Raw genomic sequence first — 17802 nt, forward strand, 5'->3', positions numbered from 1 at the left:
GCTGTACTGAAACTACAAAATGCTGATATCAAGTTAAATTCAGGAAACAGTGAGGAACAGAAGTATTTGAACACCCTGCGATTTTGCAAGTTCTCCCACTTAGAAATCATGGAGGGGTCTGAAACTCACATTGTAGATGCAGTCCCACTCTGAGAGACAGAATAAAAAAAAAAATTCAGGAAATCACATTGTATGATTTTTAAAGAATTTATTTGTCTTGCACTGCTGAACATAAGTATTTGAACACCTGAGAAATAGCAAGAATTCTGGCTCTCAAAGACCTGTTACTGTGCCTTTAAAAAGTCCACCTCTATTCCACTCATTAATCTAACTTAGTAGCACCTGTCTGAGCCCTTTTAAAGACACCTGTCCACCCCACAGTCAGTCAGACGCCAACTACTACCATGGGCAAGACCAAACAGCTGTCAAAAGACACCAGAGACAAAATTGTGGACCTCCAAGGCTGGAAAGGGCTACGGGGCAATTGCCAAGCAGCTTGGTGAAAATAGATCAACTGTTGGAGCAATTGTTAGAAAATGGAAGAGGCTAACGACGAGTGTCAGTCTCCCTCGGACTGGGGCTCCATGCAAGATCTCACCTCGTGGGGTATCACTGATGATAAGAAAGGTGAGGAATCAGCCCAGAACTACAAGGGAGGAGCTGGTCAATGACAAAAAGAGAGCTGGGACCACAGTTTCAAAGGTCACTGTCAGTAGAACACTATGCCGTCATGGTTTCAAATCATGCATTGCACGGAAGGTTCCCTTGCTCAAGTCATCACATGTACAGGCCCATCTGAAGTTTGCCAATGACCATCTGGATGATCCAGAGGAGGCATGGGAGAAACTCATGTGGTCAGATGAGACCAAAGTAGAACTTTTTGGTCTAAACTTCACTCGTCGTGTTTGGAGGAAAAAGGATGAGTTGCATCCCAAGAACACCATCCCTACTGTGAAGCATGGGGGTGGTAACATCATGCTTTGGGGGGTGCTTTTCTTTGAAGGGGACAGGACAACTGCACTGTATTAAGGAGAGGACGAATGGGGCCATTTATTGTGAGATTTTGAGCAACAACCTCCTGCTGAAACTCTGTGTTGCTCAGCGAAACGTTTGACCTCTGTAATTGCAAACAAAGGCTTCTGTACCAAATATTAACACTGATTTTCTCAGGTGTTCAAATACTTATGTTCAGCAGTTCAAGACAAATAAATTCTTTAAAAATCATACAATGTGATTTCCTGATTTTTTTTTTTTTTTAATTCTGCCTCTCAGAGTGGGAATGCACCTACAATGTGAATTTCAGACCCCTCCATGATTTCTAAGTGGGAGAACTTGCAAAATCGCAGGGTGTTTAACTACTTCTGTTCCTCACTGTATATTGATGATTACAGAGTTGCATTTGTTGATGTCCTTTATTTCTGCTTGGTATCAGTTTTAATGGTGGTCACGCCATGTTTAATTTCCAATTGATGTGTGATTCACTCAAAATGATCAAATTCACAAAAAAATCAAATAGCCATAACTTTCCTTCTGATCATTTTTAGCCTCAATTTCAGACTCAGTTTAGATCGGATTCCATCAAACTGAGTCGATCAAGCAGGACTGAAAATTGATCATTTTGCGTTGATCAGCTGCACTGTGCTGCTTTGTTCATTAGAAAGATCCTATTTTGATCAATCATATTATGAGATTATAGTGGATACAGAGATGTGATCCATACAGTAATGTATATTCTCTTTGCTTTCAGTCGAAATCCACATTCCTATGTGTGGCATATCGATCAAATGTGTTATCGATTTATTGATTGATCTTTTTTCCTATCTGGAGAAATTGATTGGAAAATCGTATTTATTGACTTCTGTAAGGTTCCCATGAAAGTCAAATTTTGTTGGTACAGCGTTTAAGTGTGTGTGTGTGTGTGTGTGTGTGTGTGTGTGTGTGTGTATGTATGTGTATCTGTGTTCTGGTCCTAGAACATGTGCAAGTGAGAGTGAAATTATGTCCCATTCACATTTGCAAATGGAGCCGTGTGCCATTACATGCGGGAGCCACAGTAGGGGTTCCTGGCGATTTAGCTGCGAAAGGAAGCCCCATTGAAAGCAATAAGAGACTGACTGCTCATGGAGCGATTACCTGCGAATGATCAGCCCTGGATGTAGACCGCCTGCATCCAGGGCTGATCATTCACAGGTTATCGATGCTTGAGCAATTACATGCAAGTGGCTGCAATTAACTGCTTGAGTTCTCAGTCTCCCATTGCTTTCAAAGGGGCTTTATCGTGCAGCTGTTCACTGGGAATCCCACCAGGGTTTCCACATGTAATCGCTCATAGCCCTATTTTCAATTGTGAATGGGGCCTTGGACTGTAAATTCCAAAGGAGCAGGAACTAATGTGAGGAATTTGCATAAAGCACCAAGGAGTATGTCAGAGCTATAGAAATTAATATTTCAGTATTTGCATATTTACATTCTGGCCTGTTTTCCCACCTCGTGTTCTGTAGCCAGAGGTCAGTGCTCTTCAGAAGGCAAAGGATGTTGAAGCACAGCTGCAATCCAGAGTAAGGTTCCGTGATTCCATCAGGACAGTTCAGAAATCTCATGTAAGACCATCTCTTCCATTTTGTGTTTTTCATACATGTTCCACTTTAAATAAAGCTTGCTGTTTTCATGCCAAATGTTTTGTCTACGTGCGCAAAGAAATGTTCTTCAAAGTGTAACAACTCTATGAAAGTACAAAGTACCACTAAAAAAACGAAAATCAATTGAATCATGCCTAGTTGTCTTGGTGTGGACTTATCACATAATATCATGAGACAGACTGCTCTGTAGGTGTAGAAGTAGATGCATACAATCAATAGAGGTTTTTTATACAGTTGTGCTCAAAAGTTTGCAAACCCTTGGCGAACATATACAGTAACGTGAACAAGCAGGCAAAACACATTTATTTTATTTCTTATGGGATTCATATTTAATTGTAGGTCATAACAGAATGGCACAATCATAAAACAGAACATGGCAACAAGTAAACAAATGAAATGACCCCTGTTCAGAAGTCTCTATACCCTTAGTTCTTAATACTTTGTATTACCATCAATGACAGTGTGGAGTCTTTTTTGTAACTGTCTATGAGGTCCCGAATTCTTGCAGGTGGTATAGCTGCCCATTTGTCTTGGCAAGATACCTCCAGTTCATGCAAAGTCTTTGGTCGTCTTGCATGTTTCGCACACTTTGAGATCTCCCCAGAGTGGTTTGATGATATTAAGGTCAGGAGACTGATGGCCACTCCAGAACCTTCATCTTTTTCTGCTGCAGCCACTGGAGGGTCAACTTGGCCTTGTGCTTAGGGTCATTGTCGTGCTGGAAAGTCCAATAGCGCCCCATGCACAGCTTTCACGCAGAAAAATGCAAATTGTCTGATAACATGCTGCACTCCTCTTGCCATCAATTTTCACAAGATTTTTAGAGCTTACACCCCCTCCAAAACATCAGTGAGCCACCACCATGCTTCACAGTGGGGATGTATTCTTGGACTTGTTGATCCCTCTCCAAACATAGCACCTATGGTTGTGACCATAAAACTCTATATTGGTCTCGTCACTCCAGCTTACAGTGCACCAGAAGCTGTGAGGCATGTCAAGGTGTTGTCAGGCATATTGTAACTGGGCTTTTTTGTGGCATTAGCGCAGTAAAGGCTTCTTTCTGGCAACTCAACCATGCAGCTCATTTTTGTTCAAGTATCGTTGTATAGTGCTCCTTGAAGCAACCGCACCATCTTTTTCCACAGCAGGCTGTATTTCTCCTGAGGTTATCTGTGGGTTTTTTTTTTTTATCCTGAACAATTCTTCTGGCAGTTGTGGCTGAAATCCTTCTTGATCTAGATTGGCTTGGTATCAAGAGATCCATGAATTTTCCACTTCTTAAATGGTGATTGAACAGTACTAACTGGTATATTCAAGGCTTTGGTTATCTTTTGATATCCTTTTTCATCTGTAGAAAGTTCCATTACCTTGATATGCAGGTCTTTTGACAGTTCTCATCTGCTCCCCCTGGCTCAGTATCTAGCCTGCTCAATGCATCCATGTGTGACCTAGCAAACTCATTGACTATTTATACACAGAAAATAATTGCAATTTTAAAAAGCCACAGATGTTGGAAATTAACCTTTTTTTTAATTGTTATTTTAACCTGTGTGTGTCTGTACCAAGGCCAAACATTGTAAGCTTTTGATCAGAACCATTTGGGTGATTCCCGGTATCATTATGATTTTAAAAAGTAGCCAAACGACAGCAAGTGATAATAAATGGCTTCATATGATCACTATCCTTAACCACTTCAAGTCCGGACACATATATAATATTTTTTTTTTTTTTTTTTTTAATTTTAGTACAGCGTTTTCCTCTGGCTTCCAGGTTCCATGCCAAGTGGCTGCCCTGCTGCTTCCTGAGCACACTCAAGGCCACATGCTCAGCACAGGCACCTTTTTAGAGAACACATTTTCTCAATGAATGCAACACATTCTCTGATCAGATGAGGTGAAGGTCATGATGTCACTGCCCCCTATCTCCACTTCATTTAGTCAGCCTATGCCAAATAAGTGACCCTCTATGTTCACAATGGTGTAGGCCATCTGATTGGCATGGGGTCTGGAAACTAGTGGAGACCACTGTAGTAGCGATGCTTGCTACAGGAATTTCCAGCTTTCATTGGGATCCCACAGGTATACAGCTATGTAAAAATTGCCATACTTAAACTTCAGCTTTAAAGTATATTTGTCAGCCCCATAAGTGATTGTTGTTCATTCGTCCGGCTTTCTCATGGGTCAGTAGGAAATTGCAGGAGGTTGTGGGAGCAGTGATAAAAACTGCCAGTTAGTTGGTGCTAAATTTTGCAGATTACATCATCTTGGGATTTAGGGTTTCTGAGCTGCAGAACAGAGCAGCAAAAGCAAACCCCAGACATCATTATGTGCTTTCTTTGCAGTGCTTAAGGTTGTTCTATAGTCCTAGTCTAGGTATTAAAGCAAACATGTGGGCTGTCCTTACCTGGCAAAGCATCCCCAGTTTCTTAAAGCAGGCGAGCACAGATTACTACCAGAGTACCCTGGAATTCCCAGAACCCGGAACATACTAATATGCAAATTGTGACTAGTGATGGCAGAACCCATGAACCCCCTCCTCCTCAAACTGCTAAACCACACCTCAACAATGGACATGTATGCTTTCTTATTGGCTACTGAGGCTCCCCTGCATTGGCTGAGGTTCAATTTTCCTTGTAAGGGGAGCCTATGTGTTCAGTTTACAAAATGTTAGCACAGAGCTTTATGTATGGCCCCCACAGGTCATAAGTGGTCAAAGAAGATGCTACATTTCCAGCAAACCAAGCATTATGAAGGTTATGTAAAGCAAATTGGTTTGGTCTTCTTCAGGTCCCCGATGGAGCTCCCACTGCAGATGAATCGTACAATTTCTTCACGTTTAATTTTGATCCCGATCCAGAAACAGATGAAGAAAAGGACCAGAAGAAGAAGGTGGAGGCTCCAAAGGATGATGTGGGAGAGTCTAGTTCTAAAGTGGAAGAAGAGGAGGCAGAGGAAGGAGAGGAAGGAATGGTATGGCATCTTTTTACAAAGTCCTCTAATATGAAAAAGAGTTTCAGAATTTGGAAGGAATGCTGGGCATCCTCGGGGTTTTGGAGACGAGGTAACAGCAAGTTTTGTTGCAAAATGTAAACCATGCCCATACACAGTTATATTATACTGTATACCATCCAGAGTAAACAAAGATGGATTACACCTTGTATTTTCTACTAAATAATATTATCTTGTACAACATTGTGCCTGCACTCATACTAGTCTTTGGAAGACTATCTTGCTATACTGAAACACTTCAATAATTTTCATATTGTTTCCCATTATAATGTACAGCGCTGGGCGAACTATTAGCGCTATATAAATACTGTAATAATAATATTGTTTTATATGTGCATCAATGTACTTAAAAAAGCTGCATGTTTCTGTACATTGGCAGCACAATGGCTAAATGGTTAGCACTTCCGCCTGGCAGTACTAGGGTCGCTAGTTTGAATCCCAACCATGGCACCAGCTGCCTGGAGTTTGCATGTTCTCCCTGTGACTGCGTGGGTCTCCTCGGGAACTCCGGTTTCCTCCGACACTCCTGTCTAATCTGGCCCTAGTATGTGTATGTATGAATGTGAGTTAGGCACCTTGGATTGTACACTCCTTGAGGGTTAGGGACTGATGTGAATGTGCAATATAGATGTAAAGCGCTGCATAAAGTGACAGCGCTATAGAAGTACCTGAAATAAAATAAATACTGTTGTACCACTTTCAATACAATGAATGTATGCCTTTTTAAAAAGTAGTCTGGCCTGTAGATAATTGTAATCCTTACAGAGAGAGCTCAGACTTCAAACATACTGCATGGGGGAACTGTCAGAGTTTAGGACTGGCTGTATAGAAAAAGAGAGGATGTGCAGAAGGTGATGAAAATCATTTTCTCTACTGGTAGATACAGTATATTTTATTCTGTAGTATGAATTAACTTTAAAAAAAGGAGGAGTAGGTAAACAGGATTCATCAGCCCCTAGATCTGTAACTGCCATGTACAGGGCCAAGCACTTCAGAACTCCTTTTTGCTTCTAATAAAATTCTTCTTGAAGGATTATTAAAGTCGGCTTTAAGCTTGCCAGTCTGTCACTAAGTCCAAGATTGTCACCTTTAATTACATCTGAAAAAAAAAACCCATTGGGTTAACTACATAATGGCAGATTGCCAGCTTAATCCTGCATGATTACAGTGCTCTTTGATTATGTACGATCAATGGCATCATCTTGCTACTTTGTGTTCTTGTCTACCAAAAGGTTTGTAACTGTAGAGCCAGTCTTGTGATCCAAAATCAGTATTACTCTATCCAAAAAAAGTTTTGTCTTTAGTTCTACTTTGACTTCATTGTAAAAAGTAAAGGTTATACTGTCAGGTATTTATTTTTTTTCAGTCTGTGTCCCATTAAGGAGATTTCCCTTCACTAACTATTCCAAAGCTACAACAGGATGGGAGAGGTAATCCCCCCCCAAAATGAGAGAATCCCTGGTTGTCACCATGGTTACCAGTCCTCATAGGACGACTTCCCCTCTATTCCTCTTTTGGTGACAACTGCTAAAGGCAGGTGCAGGCAAGACTCTAAAAATACAAAGTTGTTAGTATAATGCTTTTTTCATCATTTATCATTGCTCAATTGCATTCATTTGTATTAAATACTTACCAGTTCTACTATCATTTTGTAAGTTTGACTTCTTTGTTAAATACTCAAATATAACTTTGCAGAACAGGTTTGCTCAAATGGGTTGGTAGCCATCAAAGACTGCAAGCAGTAATGAATGTGCTGCTTAATTAGCACAATCTGGCTGTGCAGAGGAATATTTGTTGGCAAGAGGGCTTGTAATATTTATGCTCAGCTCAATGAAGCAATCATGTTCAAAGGGAAGTATGGTCAAAGATTTTTTGGCCATACTTATCTTGAGTCACAGGAGTGCACTATCTCTTGCTCTCATGTGACCCAGAGTCAGCGGATAGGAAGGTATTGCCCACTGTCAGCTGAAACTGCAGAGCTGCTCCAGACTCTGGAAGGATCCTGACAATATTGTCAGGATCCATCTAGCTGCCTGATTATCAGCTGTCTCCCCCGCTCAGAGGGTGGCTGGGAGTGGAGCCAGCTACTTCCACCCACTCCCCTGCCTGGTGCTCCAGTGAGCGCTGGAGGATCAGGACAGAGAGCTGGTGACCGACAGTCAGTTTTCCATTCCAAGCGGTCCGAGAACTGAGTGATCAGCAGTCACGTGTCCACTGTTTGTCTTAGAGCTGATGTGGGACAGCTGCTACATCACACCAGTGCTGCAGCATAGAGGTGAGTATGGATGTTTGATTTTTACAAACCCATACTTCTCCTGTAAGATAAATGGAAAGAGTAGCAGGAAAGAACAGCCAGACCCTCATGACATGATCTATGCAACTGGGCAAGATTTTCAGACCTGTCCCTTTCTTGAGTGGTTGGCATAGACTTTTGCTGAAGCCAAATATGAAGTGATTTCTTATTGTAGCTGGTCAGGATACTTTTTTTCTCATTTCCATCACCAGGTTTAGTTACATTTTTATGCAGTGTGGGGAAGAACTTAAACGGTCTTAGTCTAGTTTCTATTGTCTTTGATACCAGGACAAGAAATGACTGACGGGAGCTCCTGGAACAGAAAGATACAGCAAAAAAAACTCAGAGATCCAACAGGTTTTCAATAGCTCATTTCCTTTTTGATTTTCTGTTTCAGGAACAGGAAGTGATGGAAAATTTCCCCAATGGGGATACAGACAACAGTAAAAATCTGACAAATCCAAATGTGAAAGCCAGACTGCTAAGCAAAAATGATAAATAATAACCTGTAGAATGAAGCAGTGAGTGAAAGTCACAAGACTGTAAGAAGGTCATTTAATTCTAACTGCTCATTCATACAATTGTATTCATTGCTACTAATGCACACAGGGATGACCGCATGATTTTATTACATTAATAATTATATTGCAGCTGCGATTCCTATTCTCATCAAAGTCCTTTAATTATGTGCTGATATTGTACTGAGAAAGTGACATTGTTCCAGGGAGAAGACAAGTCCTTGGTTCCAGAGGATGATCTGTTTCTCATAGAGCAGACAGCGCGTGACTTCATAGAGATTACTGCAGCTGAATATGAAGGTTATCACAACCGGCTACAGAAAGAAAAAGACCTCCTGTTTATACCCAGCCTGCGACAAGGTAATTGTCACACCTTCATACATCAGGCTATGTTGGGATGACATTGACTCTGAGGCAAACTTTAAATGCTGAGCCATGAGGGCCACTGTAACTCCTGTTCAAAAATCTGATACTGTGTTTTGTGCTGCACATAAAGCGTTTTGCAGAGGGTGCCAAACATCTGCTTTACTCAAATTTGGCCGATGGCAAAGTCTACTTAGAGCCGTCAGGCTCCAGGTTGGCTGTCCTGTCTGCTACTGACCAGCCAAAAAATTTCAAGACCTTACCAGAAGTCCGCTGTTGAGCTGAATATCAGATAAGAAGCTCGATAGTAAACTGAAGAAGTGCACATGGCAGGCTGATAATGGTGCCAGTAATGGCAAGGTAGTGGCTTAGCAATGTCAGTCTACAACAGGAAGTTCTGTTACTGGCAGGATGTCCATATCAGAAACTTTGCAGCAGATTCACACAAAACAGTTTGCTTAGGCCAGGTTCACACTTATGCAGCTTGCATTTGATCAGTTTCTGCAGTACTTTTTGTGTTTTTGCTGTGTTTTTAATGCGTTTAGCGGTTTTTGGTGTGTGTTTTTTTTTTTTTTTTTTTTTTTTTTTTTTATTTCCAACTTATTTCTGGGTGGATTAAAACCCACCAAAAAAACACACTACATTCTTTTCTGCAGCATCTCCATTGAAGTCTATATAACCAAAAACACAATGTTTTGTGTTTTAAAGTCCCTAACCCTTTCCAAAAAACGCACCAGGTGAAACCGTGGAGATGTGAACCTGTCCCATAGGAAATCATGTTAAATGGACTGCTGTGCATTTCTGCAAAATACAACAGAAAAATCCACAGGTGTGAACCTAGACTTAATGTGTTGTCAGTGCTTGGAACTGGCCGCGTAAGTGGGCCATGGCATCCAAATCTGGTAGCGGTTCCCGATCATGCAGCGCTGTGATTGGCTGTGCGGTGAAGATGTCATCTTCAGCCTATTTTACTGGCTTCTGACTATTGCTAACGGCTCGGTCATAGTTTTATGGGAGCTGATGTAGCACCCCCCCAAACAATATAGTGATGCGTACACTATATGCGTTGGCTGAGAATTAAGGCCCATCACCTTGTCATTGCATATGGGCATATTGCTGTTACAAAAGGGGTTAAGAAAACTGTATACAGTCAGGCATGATGCAAAACCATACTGAAATATAGATTTTGGATTTACAGGTGAAGGTAGCCATCTACAGAGTCATATTGACATTGTAGAAACAGTTCTGATTCCATTTTTGTGTCAGTCAGTCTGCGTACTAGTAAAGATTGGTGGACAATTGTTTGTGAACAGATGAAATAGCTAATATCCTTTTTTATAAATGGCATTCTTTTCCTATGAGAAATTCTTATCTGTTCCCTCGGACTAGTGGGAATCTGCTGTCTGTTTGATATATAACCTGCTAGATAAATATTTTCAGTCTGTCCTAGCCATGATTGAGATGATCCAACTATCCAAGTCCTGTCTATTAATCAGCCACACGGATATCTGGACTAGTTCCATATGCATCTTAAAATAAGCCATATGATTTATGATGAGAGCAGATATTGAAAGACAGCCAAAAAAAAGCAAGTGGTGGGAAGGACATATTCCCGTAGTGTTCTGAGCTCAGGTTGGCCATAGATTGGCAGACTGCATCTACAAGAATCGTCCTTTCATATAAAAAAATTTCTGGTAGCTGTAACATTGCTTACAACTCAACAGGATGTTAATTGCATTCACAGTTTAATTTTGGAAGAAAGAGAGATTAAAATGCAGTCAAGTGACATTTTATTATGGAACTGAACTTGATGATTATTCTGTTGTCCCTAGCATGGTCTATGTAATTAAATTATATATGATGCTGTCTGTCAGTAGTAATAAAACATGAAGTATAGTCCCCCTTTTATTAGAATTTTATAAGGTTTTGATTTTGCCAGTGTATCCTTGATTTTTTTTTTTTTTTTTTTTTTAAGTGGACTTCACATAATTTTTTATAATTTTTTTTTTTTTTTTTACTCTCCAGCCTACCCCCCCTTTTGCCTCTATTCTAACCTAGGTGAGAGTGACGTGTCCTGCTCTTGCAGCCTCCTGAGATATCCCCATCACAGATCCCAGGAGGCTGCACCTTGCAACATGTCATCGGGGGCTCCTTGCAAGAATCTAGAAGACACAGCATGCTCATGATGGCTTGGGAAGAGAAAATGGCAGTGTGGGATCTGGACTGTGAGAACAGAGCAGTGCAATACAGCAGGACAACGCTGGATTTGCTGGGCAGGTGGCCAGTGAAGTTCCTTACTTTCAGTGACAACACTGTTAATTCTGCACTAAATTCACTACATTCTTCTCAAGATGTGGACATGGTAGTTGTCGAAACGTTGACAACAATGCAAGAGGCAGCCCTGTTGAAAGCAATGGGAGGCTGCTGGTTTCCCTTCTATGTCTGCCTCTTCTTGGCTGGTCATTGCACCGATGATCTGCTGTGTTTTCTGCAAATATATGTGCACTGATAATTTTTTCCTAAAAGGTTCTAAATGTCAGGAGACAGGCATTCCGATCATGTGACTGCTGTGATTGGCAGTCACAGCAATCCCATGATCAGAAAGCTCCCAAAGTATGCATCGGGAGCTTTCCGGTACTCGCTCGCTTGACTGCTCAGTGCAGTCAAGTGTTTTGCATAGGGACGCATATATGTGGCTGCTTGGCATTAAAGCCCACCCGACGAGAGGTCACTTACAGTAAATGCTTACAGCTGGCAGGAAATGGTTAATAAAGGCATGTGAAATAAAAAAGAATTCATATACCATATACTAGCTATACAGGTATTGCCTACTTACCGATACCAGAACACTTGACATGGCTGTATCAATACAAAAACTTGGACTTCTTCAATGGTAAGAAATTTAGTAGCCAGAAAAATGCTAAAATAGAGTCAGAAGTGAGAAAAGCCAGTTAAAGTGGGGATGTTCAGGAGGCTCCTGTTGGTCCAGTTTACTCTTCACGTTTTGCAGTTTTTCAGTAACAGGTCCTTTTTTTCTCACTTTGTTTGGTTTTATTATTTAACACCAGTGCCGCTTTCCCAGAAGCTTCCCGACAATATGCAGCCCAGGTACTTAGAAGATGAGGGTCTGTATGTTGGTGTAAGGCCCGAAGTCTCCCAGACTAATAAGAACATTCTGGAGAACAGGATACTGCAGCAAGATGCGGTAAGATCATTCAATAGGACGATTTGTTCATAATTCTATGGTTCACTTACTGTTCTCTTTTAATATGGTTCACTTACTGTTCTCTTTTAACATCTGTTCAGTAAGTCTACCACTCCAGTTTAACTGCTTTTAATATGGTGGTTACAGACTTTATTATACACCCCTTCTGTTAATTGTCTCCTGTAAACCATTTCTGAAATTAGCTCTGGTCTCAGCACACACTGGTGGAGATTCAATAAGACCGGGTTCATATACAGTTGGGTCCATATATATTTCGACACTGGCACAATTTTTTTAGTTTTTTTCATGTATGTATTAAAATATATTCAAGCTATAGTTATATAATGGATATGGGATGAAAGGGCACACTCTCTCAGGTTTAATTTGAGGGTATGTACATCCAAATTGGAGGAAGGGTTTAGGAATTACAGCTCTTAAGAGTAGCCATCCCCCCTTTTTCAAGGGACCAAAAGTAATTGGACAATTGAATCAAAAGCTGTTTCATGGCCACGTGTGGGCTACTCCATTATTTCTTTATCGGTTAAGCAGGTAAAAGGTCTGGAGTTGATTCTAAATGTTCTAATAAACATCCAATAGTGCAGAACGCTAGTTTATTTCCATAAGAAAGTTAAAATTCTACTTCCATGTTAGAAACTTCATAGAGGCAAGTCACGGGTTATTAGCATACTCTACTTTCCAAAATGGCATTTAAGTTTCGTGCAGTGTGATGAGGTCACTGCCCACCTGACATGTTGCGTCCCAGTCGACCTTCTCAAGGTCTGAGAGGTACAAATTGCCCGTTGATCAAGGAACTCCTAGTAACCTCTGCAGGAACCCTACCTGAGAAAGGCTGGCCTACAGAGTAAGTATTCAGCCAAGTTTTTTTCTTTCACGGTCTCTCACAATGTCTATCAGTGTCTGCAACACAGTCTCAATTATAGTCCTTTTTTTTTTGTATTGTTACAATAAGTAATATTATGCCACTACAATACATTGACAAAATTGATATTCCTATTGGAACGGTCTTGTGCACTTACATATTAAAAGCACTCTTCCCTCAGACTCATGCCATTTAGTTTGATCTGCCCATACATATTTAATGTCAAATCTCCTGATACTGGCAACATCAGACTTTTTTGTATGGGCCTGTGCACAGAAATAAAAAGACAGAGTGCATTATTTCTTTATCATTATTTTCTTTAACTGTGGACTGTGTTTGTTTGTGTACAGAATTTATAATTTTATCCAGGGGCTGATTATGGGCAAAGCTGAAGAGCTTGGACATGTGCACAATGATGTGCTTAGTCCTGGGTTCTTTTATGGAGACAGACTATGTTGTTTCAGATGGTTGCACCTCTTTGAGATCTCTCTATGCCTAACAAAAATGTTTTAGACCCAAATAACATTTCTTTGGGCTATTGCGTTGAGTTAATGCATGCATACATATTATTGGAAGTTGGATCTGTGTTTTTGTGCTAAAACAGCTAATTTATTATAAATGGGCTGCCAATTCATGATAACAGTAATAGTCAGACATGACCCTTTTGTTATGCAGTGCACCATGAAACAAGGTGTGTGTACATTGTGCTGTATTGTAGTCTACTGTAATAATACATTCTATAGTCAGTGCAATACACCAAAGACTGAACATGCATTGTAGTTAATTATTGCACACATTACTGCAACATGCCAACACAAAAGGGGCTTTAAAGTTAGGCCAGTGTGATCAACTTGAAATGTCACCAGACTCTCACATGTACAATCCTCGAGGCCTAATGCATACTGGGCATCAATACATAATACATAGGGCGTTTGGCATGTGTTCTTTCAGCCTGTAGAAGCAACACTGTGTTAACCTATGTGTACATTTTGGGTATTTACGGATTTATTTGCAGAGGAGCTTTTACGGGCTGGAAAAAAAAAATCACAAGTGTGTTTTTGAGAGGAGCTTTCAGCAGGAAAAAATGCTTGACGTGTCTAAACAAGGTGTTTACGGGAGGCAAGCATTTTTGCTGAGGTGTAGTTTTTTTTTTTTTTTTCTTGTGCTTTGGGGTCAAACTCTTATAAAAGTAAACGGACCTAAATGAGTGTACGTTCCATAGGAGCCTTTTTTATGCTGCTTTTTTTTTCTTTCAGCAGTTCTGGTATTTTACTGCTGCCTAATGTGCATGGATCCTGAATCTGTCAGATAATTGATCCTTAAATGTGTAGTTTGTCTGGAACACACAGAAGACAGATGTTGTTGTCAGCACAATACTTAATATCTTTCAGGACTTTTTAAAACATCATTAAAAACTGCTACTAGCAATGAAAAGCCACATCTAGTGTATTGTTCTTCAGTTAATATGTTTATTCCTAAACTTAGCATTTTTCCTGGGAAAAGGCCAAATCTAGCCAATGTATTCATTATGTTACATTTTGGAGAAGGGACGAAGTAGAACTCCCGTCAGGTATTTATTGCTGTCTGATTCCACTGAGATATCCATACCTTATCACTGTCAGCAGGAGAAGAAATGAGGGAAACCTGAGTCAGCATGACCAGAAGATGCAGAAAACAATGTAAACCTTACAGAAGTTTTAACTTTTTATCACTTTATTGAAAATTATGTTTTTGAGCTGTTTCTGTGCCCAGTGGTTAGATTCCCCATCAGAGAAATTTCCCATCAATTCCTGCCTCTCTAACCCCTACCGCTAGGACAGGAAGTGAGAGAAAATCAATCAAATTTGGGACAGCAATAAAAATTTGCCAAGATTTTAACCTTTCATCACCCTGTCCAGAGAAAATAAAAGTTTTAAGGCTCATACACGTGGATATAAATACAGGGCATACAGCATAATATACACTATATTGCCAAAAGTATTGGGACGCCTGCCATTACACACACATGAACTTTAATGGCATCCCAGTCTTAGTCCGTAGGGTCTAATATTGAGTTGGCCCACCTTTTGCAGCTATAACAGCTTCAACTCTTCTGGGAAGGCTGTTCACAAAGTTTAGGAGTGTGTCTATGGGAAGGTTTGACCATTCTTCCAGAAGCGCATTTGTGAGATCAGGCACCGATGTCAGACAAGAAGGCCTGGCCCGCAGTCTCCACTCTAATTCTTCTCATCCCAAGGTGTTCTATTGGGTTGAGGTTAGGATTCAAGCAGGCCAGTCAAGTTCCTCCACCCCAAACTCACTCATCCATGTCTTTATGGTCATTGCTTTGTGTTCTGGTGTGCAGTCATGTTGGAACAGGAAGAGGCCATCCTCAAACTCTTCCCACAAAGTTGGGAGCATGAAATTTTCCAAAATGTCTTGGTATGCTGACGCCTTAAGAGTTCCCTTCACTGGAACTAAGGGGCCAAGCCCAACCCCTGAAAAACAACCTCACACCATAGTCCCCCCTCCACCAAACTTTACACTTGGCACAATGCAGTCAGGCAAGTACCGTTCTCATAGAAACCGCCAAACCCAGACATGCCCATCGGATTGCCAGACAGAGAAGTGTGATTCCTCATTCTAGAGAATACGTCTCCACTGCTCTAGAGTCCAGTGGCAGCATGCTTTACACCGCTGCATCCGAAGCTTTGCATAGCACTTGGTAATGTAGATTTGGATGCAGCTGCTCGGCCATGGAAACCCATTCCATGAAGCTCTCTACGCACCGTTGTGCTAATCTGAAGGCCACACGAAGTTTGACGGTCTTTAGCTATAGGCTCTGCAGACAGTTGGCGACTTCTGCGCACGGTGCCCTTCAGCATGTGCTGACCCTGCTTTGTCATTTTGTGGTAGAGTTGCTGTTGTTCTCAGTTGCTTCCACTTTGTTATAATACCACTACAGTTGACTGTGAAATATTTAGTAACAAGGAAATTTCATGAATGGACTTATTGCACAGGTGGCAACCTATCACGGTACCACGCTTTAATTCACTGAGCTCCTAACAGCGACCCATTCTTTCACAAATGTTTGTAGAAGCAGTCTGCATGCCTAGGTGCTTGATTTTGTTCACCTGTAGCCATGGAGGTGATTGGAACACCTCAGTCCAATGAACTGGGGGGGTGTCCCAATACTTCTGGCAATATAGTGTATGTGTTTGCAGCACCAGGGAGCACCAGCCCATATACAGTTCTGCCCATAGGACTGTACTGATAGAATATTCAGCACTTGCATTTACGGATCTGCACATATAGGTGTAATTTTTATGAACTTGCACCAATAAGTGTGTGCCTGTAAACGCACATTACAGGCATATACCATTGTACAGCATATTCCGCCAATACAGTCTCATAGGCAGAATTGTGCACCAGGTGTAGACTCACAACCTGGAGCCCCCAGTTGTAGACGCACATTTTTTGCTGTATGTCCACACCTGTATTTACTCTCATTTGCATGAGCCCTTAGGTTTTTGAACCACAAAGAAAATACATTGTCATGTTTAACCACTTGACCTCCAGAGGATTTACCCCCCCCCCCCTTCCTGACATGGCCATTTTTTGCGATAGGGCACCGCGTTAATTTAACTGACAACGCTGCACCCAAATGAAATCTTATGTTCTTTTTTTTCCACGAATAGAGCTTTCTTTTGGTGGTATTTGATCGCCAATTTTAAGAAAAAAACTGTATTTTTGACTTTTTGCTATTAATCATGTCCAGGAAAAAATATAAAAATCAAATTTTGGCCAAAATGTATTCTGCTACATGTCTTTGCTATAAAAAAAAAAAAAAAAAAAATCCCAATGCGTATAAATGAATTGGTTTCCTTGAAAGTTATAGCATTTGCAAATGGCGGTATATATACTGGAATATTTTTTTGTGTGTGTTGTTTTTTTTTTTTTTTTTTTTTTTTTAATACTAGTAATGGCGGCGATCAGCGACTTATAGCGGGACTGCGGCGGGCATTCTGACACGGGGGGGGGGGGGACTGACCTGGTGTCACTGACGTCCCCAGTGACACCAATACAGTGCTAATAAAAAGCCTTGACACTGGACTAATGGCACTGGGCAGGAAGGGTTAACATCTGGGGCGATCAAAGGGTAACTGTGTGCAGTTTCACATTATGTGCTGTGTGTGTGCTTCACTGTTCCCGCTTCACAGGAAGTGGTTAAGCAGTATTATTGGGTTTCCTAAAAATATACAATTGTAGCATTACCCAATTGAAGGCTTTTTTTAACCACTTGAAGACCAGGCCTTTTCTGACACTGTTTTTTACTTGTGAAAATCTGCTATTTTTGTGCTAGAAAATTTACTTAGGACCCCCAATTATATATATATATATATATATATATATATATATATATATATATATAATTTTTTTTTTTTTTAAAGCAGAAACTTGTGAGAATAAAATGGTGGGTTTCCAATTTTTTATGCCACACAGTATTTGCGCAGCGGTTTTTCAACTTCATTTATTGGGGAAAAAATACACTACAATTTTAATGAACCAAGTTTGTGCTCAAGTATAAAAGTTGATGTTATACCGAGTAAATGGATACCCTGCATGTCACGCTTTAAAATTGTGCACACTCATGGGATGGTGCTAAACTGCAGTATTAAAAAAAATCTCCATAGGCGACTCTTTAAGATCCTTTATAGGTTACCAGTTTAGAGTTACAAAGGATGTCTGGTGCTAAAAGTATTGCTTTTGCTTTTCACGTTCACAGCAATACCTCACTTGTGTGGTGCGCTTGCGTGAGCCCAGGAGACAATTTTTAAATGGTTTAAATTGTATTATTTATTTTTTATTTATACACTGTCTCTTTTAAATTTTTTAAATCACTTTTATTGCTGTCAG

General features: G+C 40.6%; 1 protein-coding gene across 1 annotated transcript in view; it reads left to right on the forward strand.

Annotated features, from left to right (window-relative positions):
• The window catches only part of CC2D2A (coiled-coil and C2 domain containing 2A), a 153288-nt gene that overhangs the window by 27387 nt on the left and 108099 nt on the right, over positions 1-17802 (forward strand). The window contains exons 6-9 of the mRNA XM_089677430.1: positions 2502-2600; positions 5426-5608; positions 8665-8818; positions 11890-12026. Of these exons, the coding sequence (XP_089533556.1) occupies positions 2502-2600; positions 5426-5608; positions 8665-8818; positions 11890-12026 (573 nt within the window). The remainder of the gene's footprint in view (positions 1-2501; positions 2601-5425; positions 5609-8664; positions 8819-11889; positions 12027-17802) is intronic.

The sequence above is a fragment of the Staurois parvus genome, unplaced genomic scaffold (genome assembly GCF_062004578.1).
Source record: "Staurois parvus isolate SC_StPar_1 unplaced genomic scaffold, SC_StPar_1.0 ptg000186l, whole genome shotgun sequence".
Classification (NCBI taxonomy): Eukaryota; Metazoa; Chordata; class Amphibia; order Anura; family Ranidae; genus Staurois; species Staurois parvus.